Source organism: Mycteria americana, chromosome 6 (genome assembly GCF_035582795.1).
Source record: "Mycteria americana isolate JAX WOST 10 ecotype Jacksonville Zoo and Gardens chromosome 6, USCA_MyAme_1.0, whole genome shotgun sequence".
In the NCBI taxonomy this organism is placed as follows: Eukaryota; Metazoa; Chordata; class Aves; order Ciconiiformes; family Ciconiidae; genus Mycteria; species Mycteria americana.
In genome coordinates this window covers 53324000-53344965 of record NC_134370.1, presented here as the reverse complement: position 1 = coordinate 53344965, position 20966 = coordinate 53324000, and the positions used below count along the sequence as shown (strand labels likewise).

General features: G+C 35.7%; 1 protein-coding gene across 5 annotated transcripts in view; it reads left to right on the top strand.

Annotated features, from left to right (window-relative positions):
* ENTREP2 (endosomal transmembrane epsin interactor 2) overlaps positions 1 to 20966 on the top strand; it is a 189300-nt gene that overhangs the window by 115661 nt on the left and 52673 nt on the right. For all 5 annotated transcript variants that reach the window (XR_012776232.1, XM_075505874.1, XM_075505873.1 and 2 more), the window contains 2 exons: positions 1848 to 1958; positions 12997 to 13128. Coding sequence is in view for 4 of the 5 variants with exons in the window: in XM_075505874.1 (XP_075361989.1) it covers positions 1848 to 1958; positions 12997 to 13128 (243 nt within the window). In the remaining variant the exon portion in view is untranslated. The remainder of the gene's footprint in view (positions 1 to 1847; positions 1959 to 12996; positions 13129 to 20966) is intronic.

The window sequence follows — 20966 nt, the reverse complement described above, 5'->3', positions numbered from 1 at the left end:
TCAGAGAAAAGGTGTCTGATGTTTAAATTTTTTTGAATCAAACAAGTTTTGATGTCCATTTGCACACGTGGCTACTCATTTCTGTAAGGCAATCAGGACTTCTTTAAAGATGTGAATTTTCAGGAACATGTGTATGGTTCATAAAAGGAATATGATATAACCAATAATGTGGATTTACTCCAGGAGAATTTGCAGTACAAGGTTAGCAATTGAAACACTGGCAACATAAAAAATAACAACAACAACAAAAAAGAATAAATCAATTCCTATTTTTGGTAAAACTTCCATTAACATTCAAATGAATTTGCAGTTAAAGGGCTAGAACAAGTATGTTAAAAATCATGGTTAGTATGTTAGAAAGCTCAATGATTTAACAACTATCACTCTATCAAGTATATTAATTTTTGCCTGTATTAGCAAAAATAAATTGATAAAGCTCTTGGGTTACAATGATTAAATATACAAAAATTAAGAAATAATAAAATGATGTGATATATAAATATTGAGTCTGCAAGGTATCCATTAGCGCAGATTTTACACTACTTACAGTATCAGTGTTTCTCTGCATATGTGACGATATATAGAGACACAGACGTTATCTAACTGCCCATTATTATATGGTAGCAATATGTCTTTTATTCTAGAAGTTTTGACTTTGACACAGATTTGTCACAGACTCTTTTCATACACACAATATAGGAGTGTTAAATTGTAAAAATACTTGAAATCTTGTTTTCTATCAAGATATGCAATGGAGATATGATTTAACCCTTAGATGTATCAATTGGGAATTTTTCTGTCAAGTAAGGCTTAGGTTGGTGAAGAGGGAAACTATTCAAATTCTTGTTTTTCATTTGAAAAACACTAAAAAAGATCCAACCATTTTGGATTTAAGGTTGCCAAAAATATTTGTAGCATATGCATTGATGGAAGATAACACCTTGTGAGAACAGTGACTGGCAAGATTGTAAACTATGGGCATGCATATGGAAAAAAGATGCAACAGAATTTCTTACTAATTTCAGATAACTCGATAGGAGTATGAGTGTTATATGGCAACGTGAACACTGAATATTTAAGGTGGCCACATATTAAGCACATGTTTATTCTTGGCCTCTTGCTGCTTGTGCCTTTCTATTTCCCTGCATATTGAGTTCCCTACATATTGACATTTCTGTCTGCCCAGACTGGGCCAGGTTTTTTTACATTTAAAGCAATAAAATAATAGTTAAGTAGATGCAATCAAGTTAATTATTGTTTTGATATATTTTGAAAAGAGGGGAAAGGAGTAATTAACACAATGGGTAGTTGATACGGAGGATACTGCTTAAAATGCAATTGTTTAAAAACCAAGTAATTATATATATCCAGAATTTTATTCACCTTTTTTTCCCCAACTTGTACAAACTCATGATACATGATATTCACAAACACTTTTCCTCTTTAAGATACCTGTGTCCTCATCAAAAGGGATTTAAATTGTTTTAAGACTACTTTTGATTATAAAAATACTTTTTTCAAATCTTACTTGTTAATAACGCTCATTCATAAAACCCATTGAATTTTCAGAGTGTGTGATAAAAGTGGGAGATAAATAGATGATTTTGAAATGGCTGGAGGAAAATAGATGATAGTCAAGTCTAGTTTTGATTTGGCTTTCTCTTATAGTGTGAGACTCAGGATGGTGTCAGATTAAAGGATATTCTACTTTCTTTTTTAAAATGTATAAAATGTTACCATCCATGTAATTGTATGACAGATTGGAAGTTCTTGAATGTCTAAATGATGTTTTTTTTCTTGTTTGCCTCTTGCAGTGAATAATAATAGGCTGTTTGGTTTTTTTCCAGATAACCTTTTTCATGCTGCTGTCTGCTGTGTGCGTAATGCTCAACTTGGCTGGTTCCATTCTCTCTTGTCAGAATGCTCAGCTGGTAAAGTCCCTGGAAGGATGTCAGTTGGTGAGTAATGAAAAACAAGTCTCTTATAAAGGGCAATGGATTTTATTTTTCCTTTGTTTGGCTTTTATACACATATTCCTTTAATTTTCAAAACAATATGTGTTTAATAGAGCCATCTATAGGCATTACAACATGAAAAATCATGTTGGGAAAAGTTTGAGAGTTAAAGTGCTAACGTATTTACAGTGTTTTGTCACCTCAAAAAGTAAGTTGTAATATTAGTAAGACTTGCTTCTTAGTGTCATGGTACAAATGACGCTTAAAGAGAATAGGTGGAACACAGGCCACATCAAAGCAATGCAGTGGTTACCATTTGATGTCAGCAGTATCAGGATTTCATCCAATAGCTCCTTATACATCCAGTGTATTTCACAGATGTACTGATAGTAATGTTTTGGTATGTGTGTGTTAATATTTTATTTGCCAACCTAAATTAGTTCTGTTTTTTAATTTCCAAAGCAAATATATGTTACGTATGGTAAATAAAATACAGAATAATAAAAATTATCATGATGTGGCATGCTCTAAATTATTAAAAGGTACAGTATACCTGAAGTCTTTATGCTTTTAGCTCAGGAAAAAAGTACATATACATTGAACTCTACTACATTTTCTGACATAATCTGATGAAGATGTGTACAGAACTAAACTCATGTCTGAAATCTCTGATTTAAAGTAAATAATAAAACAATGATGCCCCCCCCCCCCTTTCAGGAAACAAATGACATTAAATTGTAAGATTGAGAAATGGATTGGAGAATGTTTATGGATATGCATCAGTGCTCTTTTTAGTATCATCTGCCTGTCAGTAGACCAATCGAACTGTTTAAACTATATGAGTATGCACTCGTAGGATTCAGTAAGTATGAGGAATGTGTGCACCCCCAGACAATTATTTGAATGATAAAAGACATTTTTCTCTCTAATGCCAACAGACAAAATGCCATGACTCCACAAAATGCTTGTGTACTACCTCTTCTATTCAGCCATTGTTTTGCTCCTTTGTTCTAAGGTTTTTGTCCAGTAAAACTCTTCAGGCTTTGGTTCGTATACAATATAATTCATAAAACTAAGTTAAAATAATATAAAATGTTTTGGCAAATATTCCAAAAGGCACATGAAAAATACAGAACAGGAAATCATTGGGGTGTGACCTGTCACATGCCTTCACCTTGTTTAGTCAGCTTTTAAGCCTGTGTTCTGTTTTCCTATCACCCGTCCTGTTTCAGAGTGGGGTGTTTGCAGCTCTATCAGTTAGGTAGTCTGGAAAAGCTTAGGTATTCTGCTAAGCTTTCTACAGTGTTTGCGATTTCAAGGTGTGATTGGCGTAAAGGCTTTATAGAACCAGATGGATGGAGCCAGATAGCTGACTCAGTGGAAAACCAGCAGTGACCCAAAGAGAGGAAGGGAGAGTTTTCCCTATGAAATATTTAGTCTGGGAAACTCTTGATAAAGTTTCTGGCTCTCATTTTGATGGGGAGTTGGAGTTGTGCTGCAGAGCTGGAAAAATCAACCGGTGGAACCTGGAGCTGTTGTAAAATGTATGCTGTACTTTGGAGTGCTATGGGAAAACAGCTTTTTTGTTGTGAGGTTTGTTGGGGTTTTTTTCCATGAAAAAAAGAAGTAACATGGGTATTTTTTGTGGAAGATCTTTGAAGTGAGTCTTACTAATTTGTTTTGAGATCCTTGCTTTGGTATTAGGACTATTTAGAAGTTACTTTGAGGGACTGTGTTTAAATCAGAACTTCCCATGAAGACTTACAAAAATGGCTTCGTATCTTCATGGAAGAAAGAATAAATAGTCTCTCCAAGTGAGTGCTTTCATAATGCAACTATATAACTATATTATGTGACCTATCTGCTATAATTTTCAAACACAGTATTTTGACCTGGAGCATCATTGTATATGAATATCTTGGGCTTGTGTCTAGACATCAAGCTCTGCTGGTTGATATGTAGTGTTCCATATTCTCAAGCAATGCCATCTTGCCACATCTCTCATGTAGGATAGTATCAAAGCCCTAAAGAAAAAAAAGGAAGGAACACTGGAATTTTGGAAACATGAATTTAGCTCTTCCTTGCTCAATAGCGCATTGTTTGATTTGTTGGCAAAATCCCTTAGAATTTCGGTACTGTTTGATACATATATTATTTCAGAACCAACATATTCTTAACTACTTACTGGTTTTGACATTTAATTGACTATAATAGTAAATGGAAAAAATGTGTACGTATGTGTATGGCTGAGGGGAGCCATTTGTACTTGTGTGTGCAGTCTTTTACCTCTGACTCAGTAGTAACCAGTATCATTATTGACACAGTTTTGATAGATGTCCAGTAAGCTGTGTGAATAGAATTTAAACAGCAAATCCCATCCCAGATGGAGAGGAATGCATGTAGCAAGAACAGTGCCACTGGTGCTGTCGTGGCTTAGTGCATGCATGGGTCTTGCTGCTTGTGTATGTCTGCTTTCCTAGTTCCTTTTAAGCAGCCATTACCAAACAGGGCTACTCAGCAAAGCCTACTGAAAAATCCCTACGCCTACAATTCAGTTGCTTACTCAGAGTACTGTTGACTGTGATTATATATGTGCTTGTTGGAGTCTATGTTTAAATGTGTTGACGGTATTTTATCATTTAATAATACCACCTAGCTGAATGTGATTTTTGTTGTGGGATATATTGTGATAATGTATTTGTGTTAGGATTCCTCATAGGCCTTTGCACCAAGCAGAAAGACTCAGACAACTGACAGGAAGCATTTTAATTTCTCCTTATACAAGCTATAATAGAGGTGTAGGGCAAAAGGAAGAAAATCAAGTTAATGAGAATCAATGAGGTTTGCATTGCAGGGACAGAAAGTTGAAATAAGCAAAGTTCTGCTTAATAAGCACATTCATAGACAAAGAAAGCACTGGCTCCAGCCAGTGGTTAGATGTTCACTACCAAGAAAAAGACCTAAGTCAACAGAAAGTCTTTTTAGGCTTCTAAATGTTCTCTTCAGTGACCTCTCTTCTGGTTATGAGCCCCATGTCTCTTCTTAAATTTTGGTCAGAATCACCACCCCTAATAGGAAAACTACTGCAGCAGAAGTAAGCAGTGACTGAGCTGTGTAGTTGAATTCTCAGATCATTGATGAAAATGAAAAGGAATAAATTCGTTTCAGATAAGGTGACATTTAGAAGAAAAAAAGCTGGTTCAGGAAGAATTGCTTTTCCTTTTTTTTTTCTTTTCAACTTTTTGAAAAAATTGTGTTTCAGTTGTACGGGATGTTTTCTACTTCGACATTTAATGTTGTTTCAAAATATCCTAGATTCAGTGATTTTCATGGGACCACATTTGATCTGAACTTTAAAATAGCCTTGGGTTCTTCAACTGTAAGATCATAGAATCAATAAGATCATAGAATCATTTAGGTTGGAAAAGACCTTTAAGATCATCAAGTCCAACCGTTAACCTAGCACTGCCAAGTCCACCCCTAAACCATGTCCCTAAGCACCACATCTACATGGCTTTTAAATACCTCCAGGGATGGTGACTCAACCACTTCCCTGGGCAGCCTGTTCCAATGCTTGACAACACTTTCGGTCAAGAAGTTTTTCCTAATATCCATTCTAAACTTCCCCTGGCGCAACTTGAGGCCATTTCCTCTTGTCCTATCACTTGTTACTTGGGAGAAGAGACCGACCGCCACCTCACTACAACCTCCTTTCAGGTAGTTGTAGAGAGCAATAAGGTCTCCCCTGAGCCTCCTTTTCTCCAGGCTAAACAACCCCAGTTCCCTCAGCCGCTCCTCATAAGACTTGTGCTCCAGACCCTTCACCAGCCTCGTTGCCCTTCTTTGGACATACTGTATATTTGTCCCCCTTCTTTCCTCCTTTGTCTTGCCTTCTCTAGTCTTGTTCTAATCAACAGTGAGGGAAGGGCGTGGTAACAAACAAATGCTTTCAGTGGGCAGGCAGAGGGTTTGCAGGTGAAAGCATGCTTTGCCCTTGGGTAGGCATTTTGGGATTAAGAGATTTGGTGGGTTGGCATGTAGGAACTTCCTGAGGAGGTGGTTTCCCCATTTGTTCTCTTGTGGCAGAATTCAGAGGAAACCTTTGCTTGTTTCTCCAGGTTAATGGAATATTGTTGCTTAAGCAAGAACCTTGCAAACACTGTTTTGCATTTTTTCCAAAATGCAAAACTTGGCTAGTAAATTAAAAGGCAACAGTTGTGTTTCGTTTGTACTTACCTGAGCTTTTCGTTCCTGCTACAGATGGAATGTGCAAATTTTCTTCTGGACTAATGAAACTATGAGCTGGCAAAAGGAGATAAACAACTGTTCAAACTGCTAGTTTCAATTTTCAGAGCATGATGAAATACTAAGTAGCTTTGCCACAGTGTGTTGTACTAGATGAGGGCAATTTAATTTCATTGTGACTGTTTATCATATCATAATTGTTTCAAAAAAAATACAGTTTCTGCTGCCCAGACCTTACTTTTTAGATTTTCCTTACTCAAAATCACATTTCAGTCAGGTTGGGGACTTGCATATGAATACATTATATTGCCATGTTTAAGTGCTCATATGTATGAAATCCTAGAGTTCTGTTCTTGTAGGCCACCCACTGGGAGAGATGCATTGTAATGAACAACACTGCTTTATGATTAAGCGCAGGATTTGACTCAGAATTTGGTAATGTATTATGTTGAACATATTTAATGATTTTATTACTGTTTTTCACTCAAAAAGGAAAAATACCAGTTTCTTAACAACTTTTTCTAAGCTTATATTTCATGTTAAATCCTTAGATGGCTCACTTTAGTGTTGTAGGTCTGTGCAGTCCTGCACTATGTGACTGGGTGTACATTATCAGAGAGCTCTAAATCCTTTGATTGCCTTCTAGGATACATATTTACTTTCTAGGATACAAATTTACTTTATGGCGATGCAGCTCTAGGAGCCAAAATCCAGCTTTTGTAGACATGCATTTTGAGATGTAGTTGACATCCCATGTACTGTACCACATAAAAATATGCTAGTAAATTTCCAAGCACAGTACAGTACAAAAGTCAAATTCAAAATAAATTCTGTTTTACTTGTAGTATTTCTCTCAAATTCATTCATGCTGAATGTATGGCTTTAACAGTGATAATAGTACCTACTGTATTGTAGAGTTTAAATTCAGAAGTGTTTCACATGTAGAGTAGTTGTGTGAAGAAAAAGAATGAGACAAGGGTCTTATTTTGCTTTAAACACTGGGGATTTATTGTAGATTCCATAATATGTATTTTTGTCTGAATATGAAAAATGTGCTTACCATATGTTAATATTTTGAATGTGTAATTTGTGGATTTAGTATTGTGCTCTTTATCCTGCAGCTTAGCAACATACAACACTGAGGAACAAAAAAATACCAGTAGCTTTAATGGCTTGTTATGAAAATTTAATTGGAAATTTTTTCCTATGATTAGCTGTAGGTTGTGCAGCCAGAACCTCAAGATACTGCTTTAAGTCAGTGAGAGTAGGATGTGTACAGAGCAGTTACACACTCAAGCCGTTCATTAATGTGTGTATGAGAAACAACATTTCTGTCTTAGAAATTTCTTTTTCAAAAAATTAATCTCTAAAGATTGTGCTTAACATATGTGGGTAGAGCAATTTGTATGTTTTAATTTATATTCTATTACTGCACAAGACAGAATTTTGTTAGTGATGTTTCATTTCTTAGTCTTTATTTGACTTTGCTGGGTGTACCTGTCTTATTTTAAGTTGCTTATTCATTTAAAAATAAATGCTCTGGTTTTAATCAAATTTACAGCTGCTTATTATTCAGAAAAGTACTGATAGTGTGTATCTCTGTCTTTCTATCTCAATAGAAAGATTGCTTATAATTTATTTTTCAGTTGTACAGCTGAAATTGTCCTGTAGCTATAGTAACATATAAAGGAAGACTCCTTTTTCCCTGAATTATGTTTAGCTGGAATAGAAAGCAAGGAAAAACAAAGCAAGTGCAGGTTCACATAGAGATGAATGGCATAGCCCAGTTCCAGAACTGAAGTTTCTTTGTATTCCATTTTGTGCTGTAGTTACGTTCAATTCTGTGCATACTGAAAAACAATTTTTAAAATTCCAGGAAAATATCTGTACTTTTTTTTTGTTCTTATTCACTTGTAAGTTTTTTCTCTTGATATTTCCCTACCACTCAACTTTATTCCTTACTGGATCCTCCTGCTCTTTCTTTTTGCATAAGCTGCTATAATTGACTAAAGTTCCTTCCCATAAGCATACCAGCAAGGCTTTCTTGCACTTCGCTGCCTTGTTTTCAACTTTTGAACTTTTGTATTTTGTTTTGAAATTTTGTCCTGCTGTTTTTATGTTCCCTATAAAAAACCCGACGGTTGATTTAGAAGAAAAAGTAAAATCTATTACTACTTTTACTAGCAGTTTTACATGTGTAATAAGGAAAGGGCAGAATGCAAAGTAACACTGTTACTTCATCCCTAACTTACCCTTTTTGGAGAGAATGTGTGTGCACTCAGCAATTTCTTCTTTGTTAAGACACCTTTAATATGTAGACAGAATTTAATGAATGGATACAGATGAAAAAAGTCTGGTCTGTGCACATTTTTGTTACTTTATTGTAACATGGGGGGCTTTGTGTGTGGGTGTGTCTATGTATATATGTATTTTTAATATGTCTGAAGTTCTGTGGGTCCTTTGTTGTTGGAGGATCCTTTTTTGATCCTCTGCTGTGTAAAAGTCAGATTTTAATGGTTTTTATCACTTTTGAAGTAACAGTACTCCTTTTTGGCAAGACGAAATAAACTTAGAAGACAATTTATGCATGTAGGCAGCTCAGGCTGATGTTTGAAATCTTAAATATGGTTTGGATGAGGATGTACTGTGCAACTGTCATAAATATGAAAGTACACAAACTATACTGTGGTTACTGACTATGCTTACTAGCATGAGTAAGAATCACAAAGAGGAACACAAATATATACAGGAAGGCTGATGATGGGGAGTATGTGCAAGGGGTGAAGTGAATGATGCTTTATTCTTGAGCTCTGCCAACCAAAAAGAGATTTAAACACAGCAGAGAGAGGAGAAAGAATACAGTTTTGGAGGCACTGCTGATGTTGTGTCTGAGGCTGGCAAACACCAGCCCTGCAGCTTGAAGGAGTAATCCCAACTCCTTCTCCCTGTACTGATGTAGCTCTATTGTTTGTGCCACTGTCTGTATTTATGAAGCCACACAGTGAATGGCATTTGAGATCTGATCTGGACTAAAAATAAACCACTCCCACACAAAATAAGAAAAGTTAGTTTTGACAATGTTTAGGTCACAGGATAGCTGTATGAATTCTTGATCCTGTCTGCACAAGTGTGAGACAGCAATAGGGCAGGGATGAACATTCTGGAGCACAAGGGCTCAAAACTGCTTTCAGTTGGTGTATTGTTGAAAGCACGAATGCAATGACATGCTCAGCCTTTTGTACTGCTCCCCATTACAAAAACAAAAGTTAGCAAAGATGTCACTTCACAGACATTTGAAGGAAAAAGTGCACAATGGGACAAATTGTTAAAAGCTCTCCAAAAATATAGGTCTAAGATTAAAACAGAGTTTTGTTTTGCCGTCTGGGTGCAAATCTTAGGTGTTTTTGAATATGCTATGATTTTTAAGATGTCCCTATGTTTTGCTGGAGCTTTCATGTAAACAATTATCTTTAAACTATTTTTAAGAATTGAGTTAAAGGGACAGTTACTGGGCAGTGCAAAGTTATGGAACGTCTTTTAGAATGAATCGAGAATCTCTCATAGATGAGGAATCTTGACCAAGAAAGTATTTATCTTTTTAGCCTTATTTCTGTGACACCTATTCATTAAATGAGATAAAAGTAGACTTGGGATCTGTATTTCATATTAGAAACGTCAAATACATCCCATCATGAGTCAGTGACTATTTTTCATTGAACAGGGGCAGCATGAATCAGAGAATAAATGATCTTGCAGTAGATAGCTTTGTCTGAAGTCCATTTTCCTCATTATAAAAAGTTTTTAGCAGCTGAAGACTATATTGATTTGCTCTATGCCTGGTGCTGGTATAGCAGGTGTGCTATAGCATTCTGGCCACTGAATTTGACACAGCTCTAAATTCAAAGTGTAAGTTTCAAACTTCCTCTGTAGCATTTATCTAACAGGTGACACCATTTCCAGAGAGGTTCAGGAGCAAGACCTCCCCAGTGGCATTTAGTGCTTTGTATTGTCCATTGATTTGAAGAGCTGAGGTTATCTGATCATAAACCATGTAGTTGAGTTTTGCTCAGATCTTTCACTTTTAAAAAGAAGGTATTAAAAGATTACAGGAATTGGAAAAAAAACACTGCCTGAAATTGTTAAAGCAGCTTTGTGAATTAAATTGTATGCTAATTAGAAATAAACAACACAACTATTATAAAGGTGCTCAAACTATTTTTTTTTCTTTATTTCTTTTACAGTGTCTGTGACTTAGGGTATGGCCAGTCTCTGTGAGTTTCCACAGACACTTATTTCCAGTGCTGCCTTTGAGTATATGGGAAATGGTATAATTTACATACCTAGTTTTTTTTAAAGCCTTTTTACAAATTAGACTGGCAATCTGGAGTCTCAGGAATTGAAGCCCACTGAGATAGCATTCTGCCCTGGGCACGTGTCGTGGTTTAACCCCAGACGGCAACTAAGCACCGAACAGCCGCTCGCTCACTCCCCCCAGGTGGGGTGGGGGAGAGAATCAGAAGAGTAAAAGTTAGAAAACTTGAGGGTTGAGATAAAGACAGTTTAATAAGTAAAGCAAAAGCTGCGCACACAAGCAAAGCAAAACAAGGAATTCCTTCACTCCTTCCCATGGGCAGGCAGGTGTTCATCTCCAGGAAAGCAGGGCTCCATCACGCATAATGGTTACTTGGGAAGACAAACGCTGTAACTCTGAATGTCCCCCCCTTCTTTCTTCTTCCCCAGCTTTATATGCTGACAAAGATGCCATATGGTCTGGAATAGCCCTTTGGTCAGATGGGGTCAGCTGTCCCAGCTGTGTCCCCTCCCAGCTTCTTGTGCCCCCCCAGCCTACTCGCTGGTGGGGTGGGGTGAGAAGCAGAAAAGGCCTTGACTCTGTGTAAGCGCTGCTCCGCAGTAACTAAAACATCCCTATGTTATCAACACTGTTTTCAGCACAAATCCAAAACAGCCCCATACTAGCTACCGTGAAGAAAATTAACTCTGTCCCAGCCAAAACCAGCACAGCATGCCTTCATCACTGTATGTGGCAAGCATTCATTCATCTGCATCTCCTCTGGTAAAGTTTATTATTTTTTTTTAATGGACTCTTATTTCTGCCCTTCTAACTGCTGTTCTGGTCACCAGCATGTAAGCAGAGAGTACTAGATAAGCCTGATAGGGATGACACTTAAAAATACATATATTTAAATATATAGCTATTAAGATTATATGAAAAATTTAAACATTCTTGAGAGTCTTAAGCAGTAAGAAAATATTCTGTTAAAATGATTCTACGTATAAGGTTGTGCAAGGTAATTTTACAAGGAATGCCGCTATCTATCTTTGTTCAGGAAGTTGGCAACATCCTAGGGAGAATTTGAATTAAAAATAGTAAAACAGTAAATGCATATTTGCATTAGGAATTTTTTTGTGGATTTGTGTCTGGATTTTTTTTTTTTTTTTTTTTTAAGAGTAAGTAACATGGTGATTCGGATCTCTCACCACCTAGCCACTGTGCTTCCATCTTTACTTGGAGGAATACAGGACTGATTGAGTATGCCTGAATGGTACATTGAATCTTTTATTCTTTACATGAAAAGCCATGCAAGTTTCTCATGAGTGTCATTCTTACTACTGATTATTGGAGTATAGAAACCTGGGATCTGGTATTTTTAAACTCATAGTTCAAGGGACTCCCATGTGTTACTAACTACTTTTCTCAATACTAACCTGGATTGAATTGCAACTAGTGATCTGGAGAAGTAAGCTATTGTGTCCCATTGTTAGCCCTTTAAATAACCTGCAAAAATGGTAATGGCGAAAGCATAGCAATACCCAATTGAGAAAATTTAAAGCAATGACAGTTCATATTAACAGGCTAGGTAAAAACATATATGGAGTTAAATTTTGGCCTATAAAAGTCTTTGGAAGGAAGCAGAAAAATAGACATTGCTATGGTTTTTGTTTTGGGGGAGGTTTTTTGTTTGTTGTTGGAGGGGTTTTTTTGTTTTTAATGAGGAAGTCAGAATCAGTATAACAAATATTTTCATTATTTTCATTATTTATTTCATATTTTCATTATTTAAGAATCATGCATAGATACCTTTAATTTACTTTTTGAGAACGATCAGCGTTCAGTATCCTTAACAAGGCATGCTTTAATGCAAGTCTTTGAAGAATAGAATGCATAATGCTTTTTAAAATGTAAAAACATTGAATGCCAATTATATTCAAGACAAACTGAACAAAGGAAAATAGAGAGCAAACCTTTTCCAAAGTAAAAATATGTCTGAGATGACATGTACCTCTTACTTCCTCCACTTTTTCTTCATGCTGGGTTCTCTTTTCTCAAGTATATGTCATGGTTTCTTTTGTAATTATTTTTCCATGTATGTGTAAGTATAAGTTACATTTGTGATCATGACCGCTTCATGTATTTTCTGACTTTTTTTCTATTATTTTTTGTCTTTCCCCATTGGGTATGATTTGATGTTTATTCAATTGAGTAACTCTGGTTTCATCTGCCCCTGTAAAGCAAATTTTTTTCAAAAAGAGGCATAAAAGGTAACATTATTCTTTGGTATTGTATCCACTGTCTGTATTTTACCTGGTTTTATAGCTTATATTAGCCAATGGAAGACATTCTGCTTCAGGGGATTCTGCATAGAGATTTTCATTTTGCATTTAGTAGTCATTACTGTCACAGTAAGTGTAAATATAATTTTTGGGAAGTGTATTTCTGTTAATTTATACTTTCTCTGACCTCTTTTTTTTTTTTTTTTCCCTCTCCCCTCCACAGATTAAATTTGACAGTGATGGTGTCTGTGTTTGCTGTGAAATGCAGCATCAAACATCAGGCTGCAGTAACCTGGGAGAAACACTGAAACTGAACCCTCTGCAGGAGTGTAATGTTGTGAGGCTGACCCTAAAGGTGCGTTATGAGAAGAATTAACAGTTTATTTCAGTTTTAAGTAGTGAGTGCTTAGCAAGACAGAAGTGTATGATGAAAGGAGGAGTAGCTGGTGTTCTCTGTTCGTACACTCTTACATGCAAAAAAAAAAAATCTTAATCTAACAGAATTTAGTGCTTTAGTGCATGAAAATGGTTATACTTTACACACTCAATATCTGTATTTGTATAGGTAACTATTTTGTTAGAGATTATTTTAAGAAACAGAAGTTACAATTGGTTATGACTGATGCTGGAAGGTATAAGAGCCAGTATCTTTCATGTTACTGCTCAAGAAAGCTAGAATCCAAGGTGACGGTTGGTGTTGTTTAGTAATGTTATGGTAGACTGCAAAGAAACACAAAGTATTAGCAGAATGATGAAGTATTTCGTGATGTACAGCTAAGACAAAGTATTAGCAGTATTTCAGATGGAAGTTACTTTGGGAGAGAATAGTAAGTGTTCTTTCAGGATAATGCTGGAAACATGCTTATAGGCTGTTCTGCAATACTATAAAAAGTTTAAATCCTGTAACATTTTATGTTATAACTACCCAGAGAAAAAATTGAGAGCAAATATTAAGAATATTGTATGAGTGAATTATATCCCAGTGTAATTGCCCACATCATTGCTTCACTTCATTGTCACCAAACTAGCAAGACCTGGTGTTATATTGGTTTGGAAAACAGTAAGGAATCCACGAAAGAATTGGTCAGAGAAAAGAACCCTAGCCTGAGAGACAGATATTGATTAATTTTAGGTTTAATTTAATGATCAATGGAACTAACTCTGCATCTGTGGCTCTCAATTTGTGGCTCTCAAATTATATATTTTAATAAAGTTAATGGAATATAATGGAGTGAAGTAGTAAAATTCAATGTGATAAGGATCTTAGGGATTTAGACTATAGTGTGATGCCTGAAAATGCTAAGTTATATTGATATTTGAAGCTATATTTTAAAGTTCAGAACAGGTAGAAATCCTGTAAAAGGTATATAATAAATATCTAATGTTCTTCAGCTTTGTTAGGAAAAAGAAAAAAAGAAAAACAACTACTAAGTAATGAGGATCAAGTAGAAATTAAAACAATTTGATATGGCCCCAAAATTAAGTAAGAGCTCTGTCTCAGGTTTTAACGAGGATGATAAAGGAGACTATGGGAGCAAAAACCTACTGGGTAGCAGGAATTTAGTAAGTGGAAAAGAAGCATAACTTGACATTGCTGGTCAAAAAACAATAATTAACTGCTACTCGGAATGCTAAATTCAGGACTGTATTCAGTGGTGCAGTTTCAGTGAAATGTGTTACGAGAAGGTAATGCAGGAAAAAAACTCAGAAATACATTCTTCAAAGTATGACAGATGCAAAAACATGAACCTGTCGTACAGAAAAAGCTGACTTGCTGATCCTATAAAAATAAAGATTGAGGGAGCATATGGTTGCTTGCTGTAAATATGTCAGTAGAGTAAACTTTAATGAGAGAGAAAAGAACTGTTTATCTTTGAGGACATTGTCAGCATATGAAGTGAGTAGAAGCAACATATGCTGGAAATCAGGGTAAGGTTTCTAACCAATACAGCAATAAGAATAGAAGCACAAAATATAATTTCTTTTAAAATATAACTCAGTCATTTATAAAAGGAATTGATGACTAGCAGAGGACTGATTTAAACACAGGAGTTCCTATGAGTATAGTCTGAGTGCAGCTTTAATTAAGTATGTTCAGAATTTTTTATTTAACAAAAGGTAGTTAGGAAAATAACTTTTTCAGAAAGTTTCTTAAATCTTTTTCAGTTTTAATTCTACATTTGCTTTCTATTCGGCTTTGAGAGCTCTGTATTCCTGGCTGTGAATTTAAGAACAGCATCCTACTAAGCGCATAAGAAAAAAAGATTACAGCTCACTAGGTAAACAACTGACAGTGATAAGGCTCACCTTCTTTAATTGCAATTAGCAACTACAATGTGATTTTAAGAGAACAGATGTTTTAGTACCAAAAGCTCAATTGTGCTTATTGTGTGGGGAGCCAGAGGGAGAGAAAGTGTAGGGTACCAGAGTTAAGATTATACACCTTTATGTATAACATTACGTAGGCTTCATGCTCCTTCTCTTTATTGAGGGTGGGTAAAATCTCATGTTTCCACAAAGTCATCTGTGCTTTTTTGATGGTAGAACTATGGGACCTGCACTTTGAACAGAACAATTGTGTATGTATCACCTGTCTGCTCTTGTTCCTACTCAGTCAAACAGGACAAGGAAAAATAACAGTGGCTACCAGTCTTGTGTATGCTAAATTATGCCGGGATCATGCCTTGTGTGATATTGAGTGGGTTTTTTTTATAGTTGATTTGAAAAATTTCTAAAAATTGTTTTTGTTTTTGTCATCTCTGCTCTGATTTGAATCATCTCTTTATGCTTGTTTGTAAATCAATGTCTGCCTCTTCCTTTCAAACCCTGAGTGAACTACCCAAACATTTTAATGGGGACACAAGAATTACCACTGCAATATCTATGATCACACATATGTACATATACAGATATGAGTATTGATTGCAAAAGCTGACTGAGTATAAGTGCTAATTCCTGTGATTATTTGAGTAGTAAAATTTCAGCAAAAATTGTATGTTACAGTAAAATGGACAAAAATGCTCTGCCATTTCACTGTTGTAAGGGTTGGGGATTCAACCCATTTCAAGGACAGTGAATTGGTGGGTTTAGAGTTTTATCTATAAGATATTATACTTGTAGTCTTGTCTGCACATCTCCAGTAAAAATAGCACAGTTGCATAATGTGACAAACGACCATTAAGATCTGCAGGCACCCAAATCTGATCCATCTGCCCTGTTTTACAGTGGAGAGGTTTTCTGGTTACTGTTTTCACCAGAAGATGCATTTTCTACACAGTTTTCTGCATTAATAGCTCCTAAACTGCCCCTGAAAATAAGGTTCCTTGCTTTTCTCTGGATACTCACGATCAATATTCTGTGCTGCTAAAGAATGTCAGTGTCTCAGTATCTTGATTTTAACAATAACTGCACTTCTAGAACAACTCTACCCTATGTTAGGAAGTTACTTGACTTAATTCAAGCCAAATTAAGGTAAAAGCAAATCCTACCTATTTACAAAAATAGTAAAAAGAGTTAGAAAGGTTTATTAAGAACCAGATGTACAGAAATGAGATGATGACCACAGATGTGATGGATTTAGGGTGCAGTTTCAATTTAGCATCAACTTAATCTGCTTTTCCACGGAGCTGCCACCAGAAGGGGCAGTTCTGTATCTGGCTGTTTCCTGCCACTGAGTTTGTTGGTTCGGATTTAGCAGTCATGTCATCACAGAATGAATATGTTCCGTGAACTGATCTGGTCCAAAACCGCACAGCATCTGCACTGGGCTTTTAGTGAAAACAATCTGGCACTGAGACCTACGCTTTCTTCTGTCGCACAGATCCACCTTTGGGATTACTGACATTCCAAGTCTTCACCTGCTAGGTAAAATGCAGTGAAGTGCTATAGCCAAGATGCCAAAAGGAGCATCTGCTTGCCTGTTCCTTCTGAGTCATCTCTTTCGGCAGCAAAGTTCACTCTTAGATTGAATTCAGCTGGTGTGAAACTAGGCTTGGTGTTAGCCGCTTTATATGCTGAACTTCGTATCCCATACAAACAATATCAGTAGATCATGTAAATCAAGATGAATACTTCAAAGAAACGTGTTTGCAAGGCTAATGTGTGTACCACACTATTCACTCTTGCCAATTGACTGTTAGGTCCAGTTTCATGAATGTGAATAATAGTGGGTTCAGGTGAACTCTGGTTTAAGGAGATTTTGTGTTTATAATCAAAGATGTATGATGGTTTTACAAATGTAGGAGGGGATACTGTTATACAAGGAAATTTGCCTCAGGACATTCCTTTTAATATTTAATGATTTTTGAGAAAATAGTTTTTACGGGATGAAATACTAGAAATTATTTGTCCTCTGCTATTTAAATTTTATATAGACTTACTTTTGTCTTATGAACTTAATTGAAGAGGAAAAGATAACATTATTCTTAAAGTAAAGAGATAACTTTTTTACTTACGGTAAAATTCCTAAAAGAAAAATATGAGCTAAAGCATGAAGCTATGGCAAAATGTTTTATTTTATTGATATATAGACTGCCTTACCTTACAATTAATTGAATCTTAAAGAACTTGCTATTTTAAAATCTTAAAAGGTTCAACATATGAAATCTCTTGGGTAAAACATAAAAGGCTCATTATTTAAATATCTGAAAAACAGTCACTTGAGATAAATTATTTGCCAGAACCAATAGATTTTGTGCAGATAACACTTTGTAAGTTTGCCTTATCTTGTGCTTGGAAGCTATTGAATATTTTTTCACTTTCTGAGAAGGACTTCAGTTGAGCTTCAGTTGAGCTCTTACCTTCTGTCAAAACAAGAGAGGAGTGATTCTAATGCATAAAGTAGAAGTTTGTGGCCAAAGATGCCAGGGTTTGTAGACTAAGGAACCTGTGAAACAAGACAGAAGCACAAACCTGTTATGAGTAGGCTTGAATTAATTGAGGAGCGGAAGCTCCACTGGACAAGTTCTTAGAGGCTCACAAATTGATGAAGATTTAAAAGCAGTGTATTACATAAACAGCCAGTCAATTTAGCCAAGGTGTTATCAGCAGCATATTACTTTCTTGACTGTCTCTCAGTCATCTGATATTGCTGTGCAGTTTTGTGCAATCTGGTTTTATTCAGGTAAAACCAGAAAAAATGCAGGAGGGTAAATCTTTTTTATACATACACACACACACATATATGTAAACAAACACACACAGACCTAGTTATAAAACCATATCATCTCTGGATTACATTGCTGATAATTATACTTCAGGCAACAACCTAAGTCTTTTCCAAGATGAGACCAATATGAATGAGATGCCTTTTTTTAAGAGCGTTACCTCTGAGTGAGCATAAAATGCTGACGTAGTAGTCTGCACTGAATGTCTTGGTTTGTAGATTAAATTTTAAGGAACTGAGTTTTTCTTGTAATGTTAATTAAAGTACGAGGACTGACAGCTGACATCCTGACAGCTTTCATCTGTGGAAATTATTCTCTACTTCTGTATTTCTAAGCTCAGAATATCCTGAAGTTTTTTAAAGACATGCATGCAACAAAGCTTATCTTCTTGGGGCTGTTTTGAGAGGATGAAGTTAGGTATTTAGAATATTGAATTATTTTGTAATGTATTATTACTGTCTGATATTTGCATGTAAGAGGAGAATGTTATGCTGATTTGGTTTAGGAATGATCCAATAGGGTATTTTTAATTACTTTAACAGCTTACAAAGCCCAGAATACCTGCAGTCATGTATGCTAATTTATGAATTTGCTATTTAAATAATTGCTTCCTACTTCACTTAAAGTGCTTCTGTAGAATGGTTTTGTGACTATACAGGCTAGGGGAAAAGCTGATTTTCCCCTCTATTTTCAACATAAATATTGGGTTTGGAGCTGCTAAAATTAAAGTACAATACAAATAGTAAATGTCCTTTTCAGGTTACTGATTCCATTAATTAATTTGTAAGCTAGGCATCATGATTAGAGATTTATGTAACTCAGGGTTCTTACAGTCTTCTGTGTGAATCTTTCCTTTCCTCTTCTTTGAATCCAAATTTATTGTTACTGAGTTTCCTGATGACCAAGCCTACCCATATGTTTAATTTTTTTTCCATTCAGAAGAACGTGCTTTCACTTGCAAAGCAGAGGAGGATGAGTCCTAACATGTTCTTTGGAGTTATGAGAACAGACTTTCCTCAGATTTGCTGTATGACCAAATGCAAAATACTTAAGTTTGCTGAATGACTTACCTAAAAGACTACATAATCTGCTTAAAATTGGATAAAGCTCAGTGTAGAATAAGTAACTTCCTATCCGATTTTTAAATGCTGGAGTTGTTTCATGTTCCTTAACAGGTAACTGAAAATATTCTCTATGCTCCGAGTGTATTTACCATACTAGATACCATCAAAAATAGAGCGGTTCAGTGTGGGCTTTGTAGTCTGAATAGTTGAGCTACAAGTATTCCGAAGTTCTAAGTAACAGTTGTGTAACAGACATAGTCTGCTCATGCTTTTCCTTCCTCGTGAATGTTTTTGTTCCTAGCTTAGGCAATGAGTGAACACAGTTGTGAGCTTCTCTCATGGCTGAAAAGCTGCCTCTTTGAATGACTGGAATCTGTTTATTACATACTTTTCCAGTTATTTTATGGAACCTTAGTCTTTCAGGACTCTCTAACTAACATACCTCCAGTACTAAATTTAATGTAGACACCTGAGTTGATGAGAGATACGCAAACTCACATCCATCAGAGAAGACCTTTTTGAGTTTATTTTTTTTATGTAGTAGCCGTGAACTGCTTCCTTAAAAATACAGTAAATATTTCAGAACCATATAAAATAGTGTACTATTGTACTTTTATACTGTGAATCTATTTTATGAAGCATTGGCCATTTCTCCGTTTACAGTTCAATGTGCAAGTATAGTTCAGAATTTATTCTTTGTAAGCAAAGACGGTCGTCCTAGTATTAGAGCAGTTATTTTTTCTAGTGTTTTTCAGACATATCCAGTTAGAACAACTGAAGTTATAATTTGAGTTAAAAGGATTGTTGTCCTTGAATTCATGAACAAAAGAGGTACACAGACACTAATTTCATGGGTGAAAAAGCTTTACTGCTCATTATCACTTTTCAGGTTATAGTAGTATAAGAATTGAAGCACTGTAATTGAAGTCAATCAGGGAGAAAAGAAATCATCTTCACAGAATTGCAGAAGTGAAGCTATGGATGTTTAGATCCATGTGTTCAGGGCTACTGATTACAGAGTGTTCTTTTTACACATCAGCAAGCTTATTTTACTCCTCTTATTGTATATTGACTGAGCTCTCAAAAGTGCAAAGGATTTAAGAGCCTCAAAGACATGAACCTTTTATTTCCACAGGAAAACAATCCATTGAGCCAGCAAAATGCGGGTGTGTTGTAAAGAGAGTTGCAGTTCAATATTGTTGCACAGGTTAGAACTCTTAAGAAGTACTGGGTTTGTGCTGTGTAACTTATTTTTTTGGTGGTATGAACATAAGTAACACATTTCACAAAAAATAATAAATATTTTAAATGTTGTAAATAAATGTGGAGACAGAGAGGTAAGTGGGGACAAGAAGCATTGATCTGTTTCCTTCTAGAGCAAAACAGGTTTAAATACGGTTTCCCAATTCTGTGTAAGCAGCACAGCTGGATAATTTTCTGTATAATATTTGACAGAAAGAATGAATATGTCATCGTAATAGTGCTTCATCTGTGTGGTATGTGTCTGTATTGAATGTTAAATTCCCTGGTTTGATGTTCATGCATGTAACTTAATTGACAGGACAGTTCATTGCTGTGACATGAAGAGTCAAGGGAGTGATTAGATATTCACCAACGTCTGCATTTGAGTTGAGTTGTGAAGGTGTCCAGAGATTCTTGTTTTATTTTGGCTTACTTGATTTTTAATCTGTATTTAGTGGGCATGTAAAAAGGAATTAGGGAGCTCCTGCAATAGTTTGGTAAAAGGAGATGGATTAAGCAAGGCCATCGGTGTTTTTTCCCAAATAGCAATTATCCTGAAGCATATAATTTTACTGGGTTTATGCTAAAGTCCTTTGGTGTGATTGTCATAACTTGGCTTCGTTTCAAGCCCTTACAAAACAGTAGTTTGTGGCAGGCAGTTACATATCAAAAGGAAGTTTCAGAGAAACTTTCTGGATTTTGACTTGGTGCTTTATGCACTT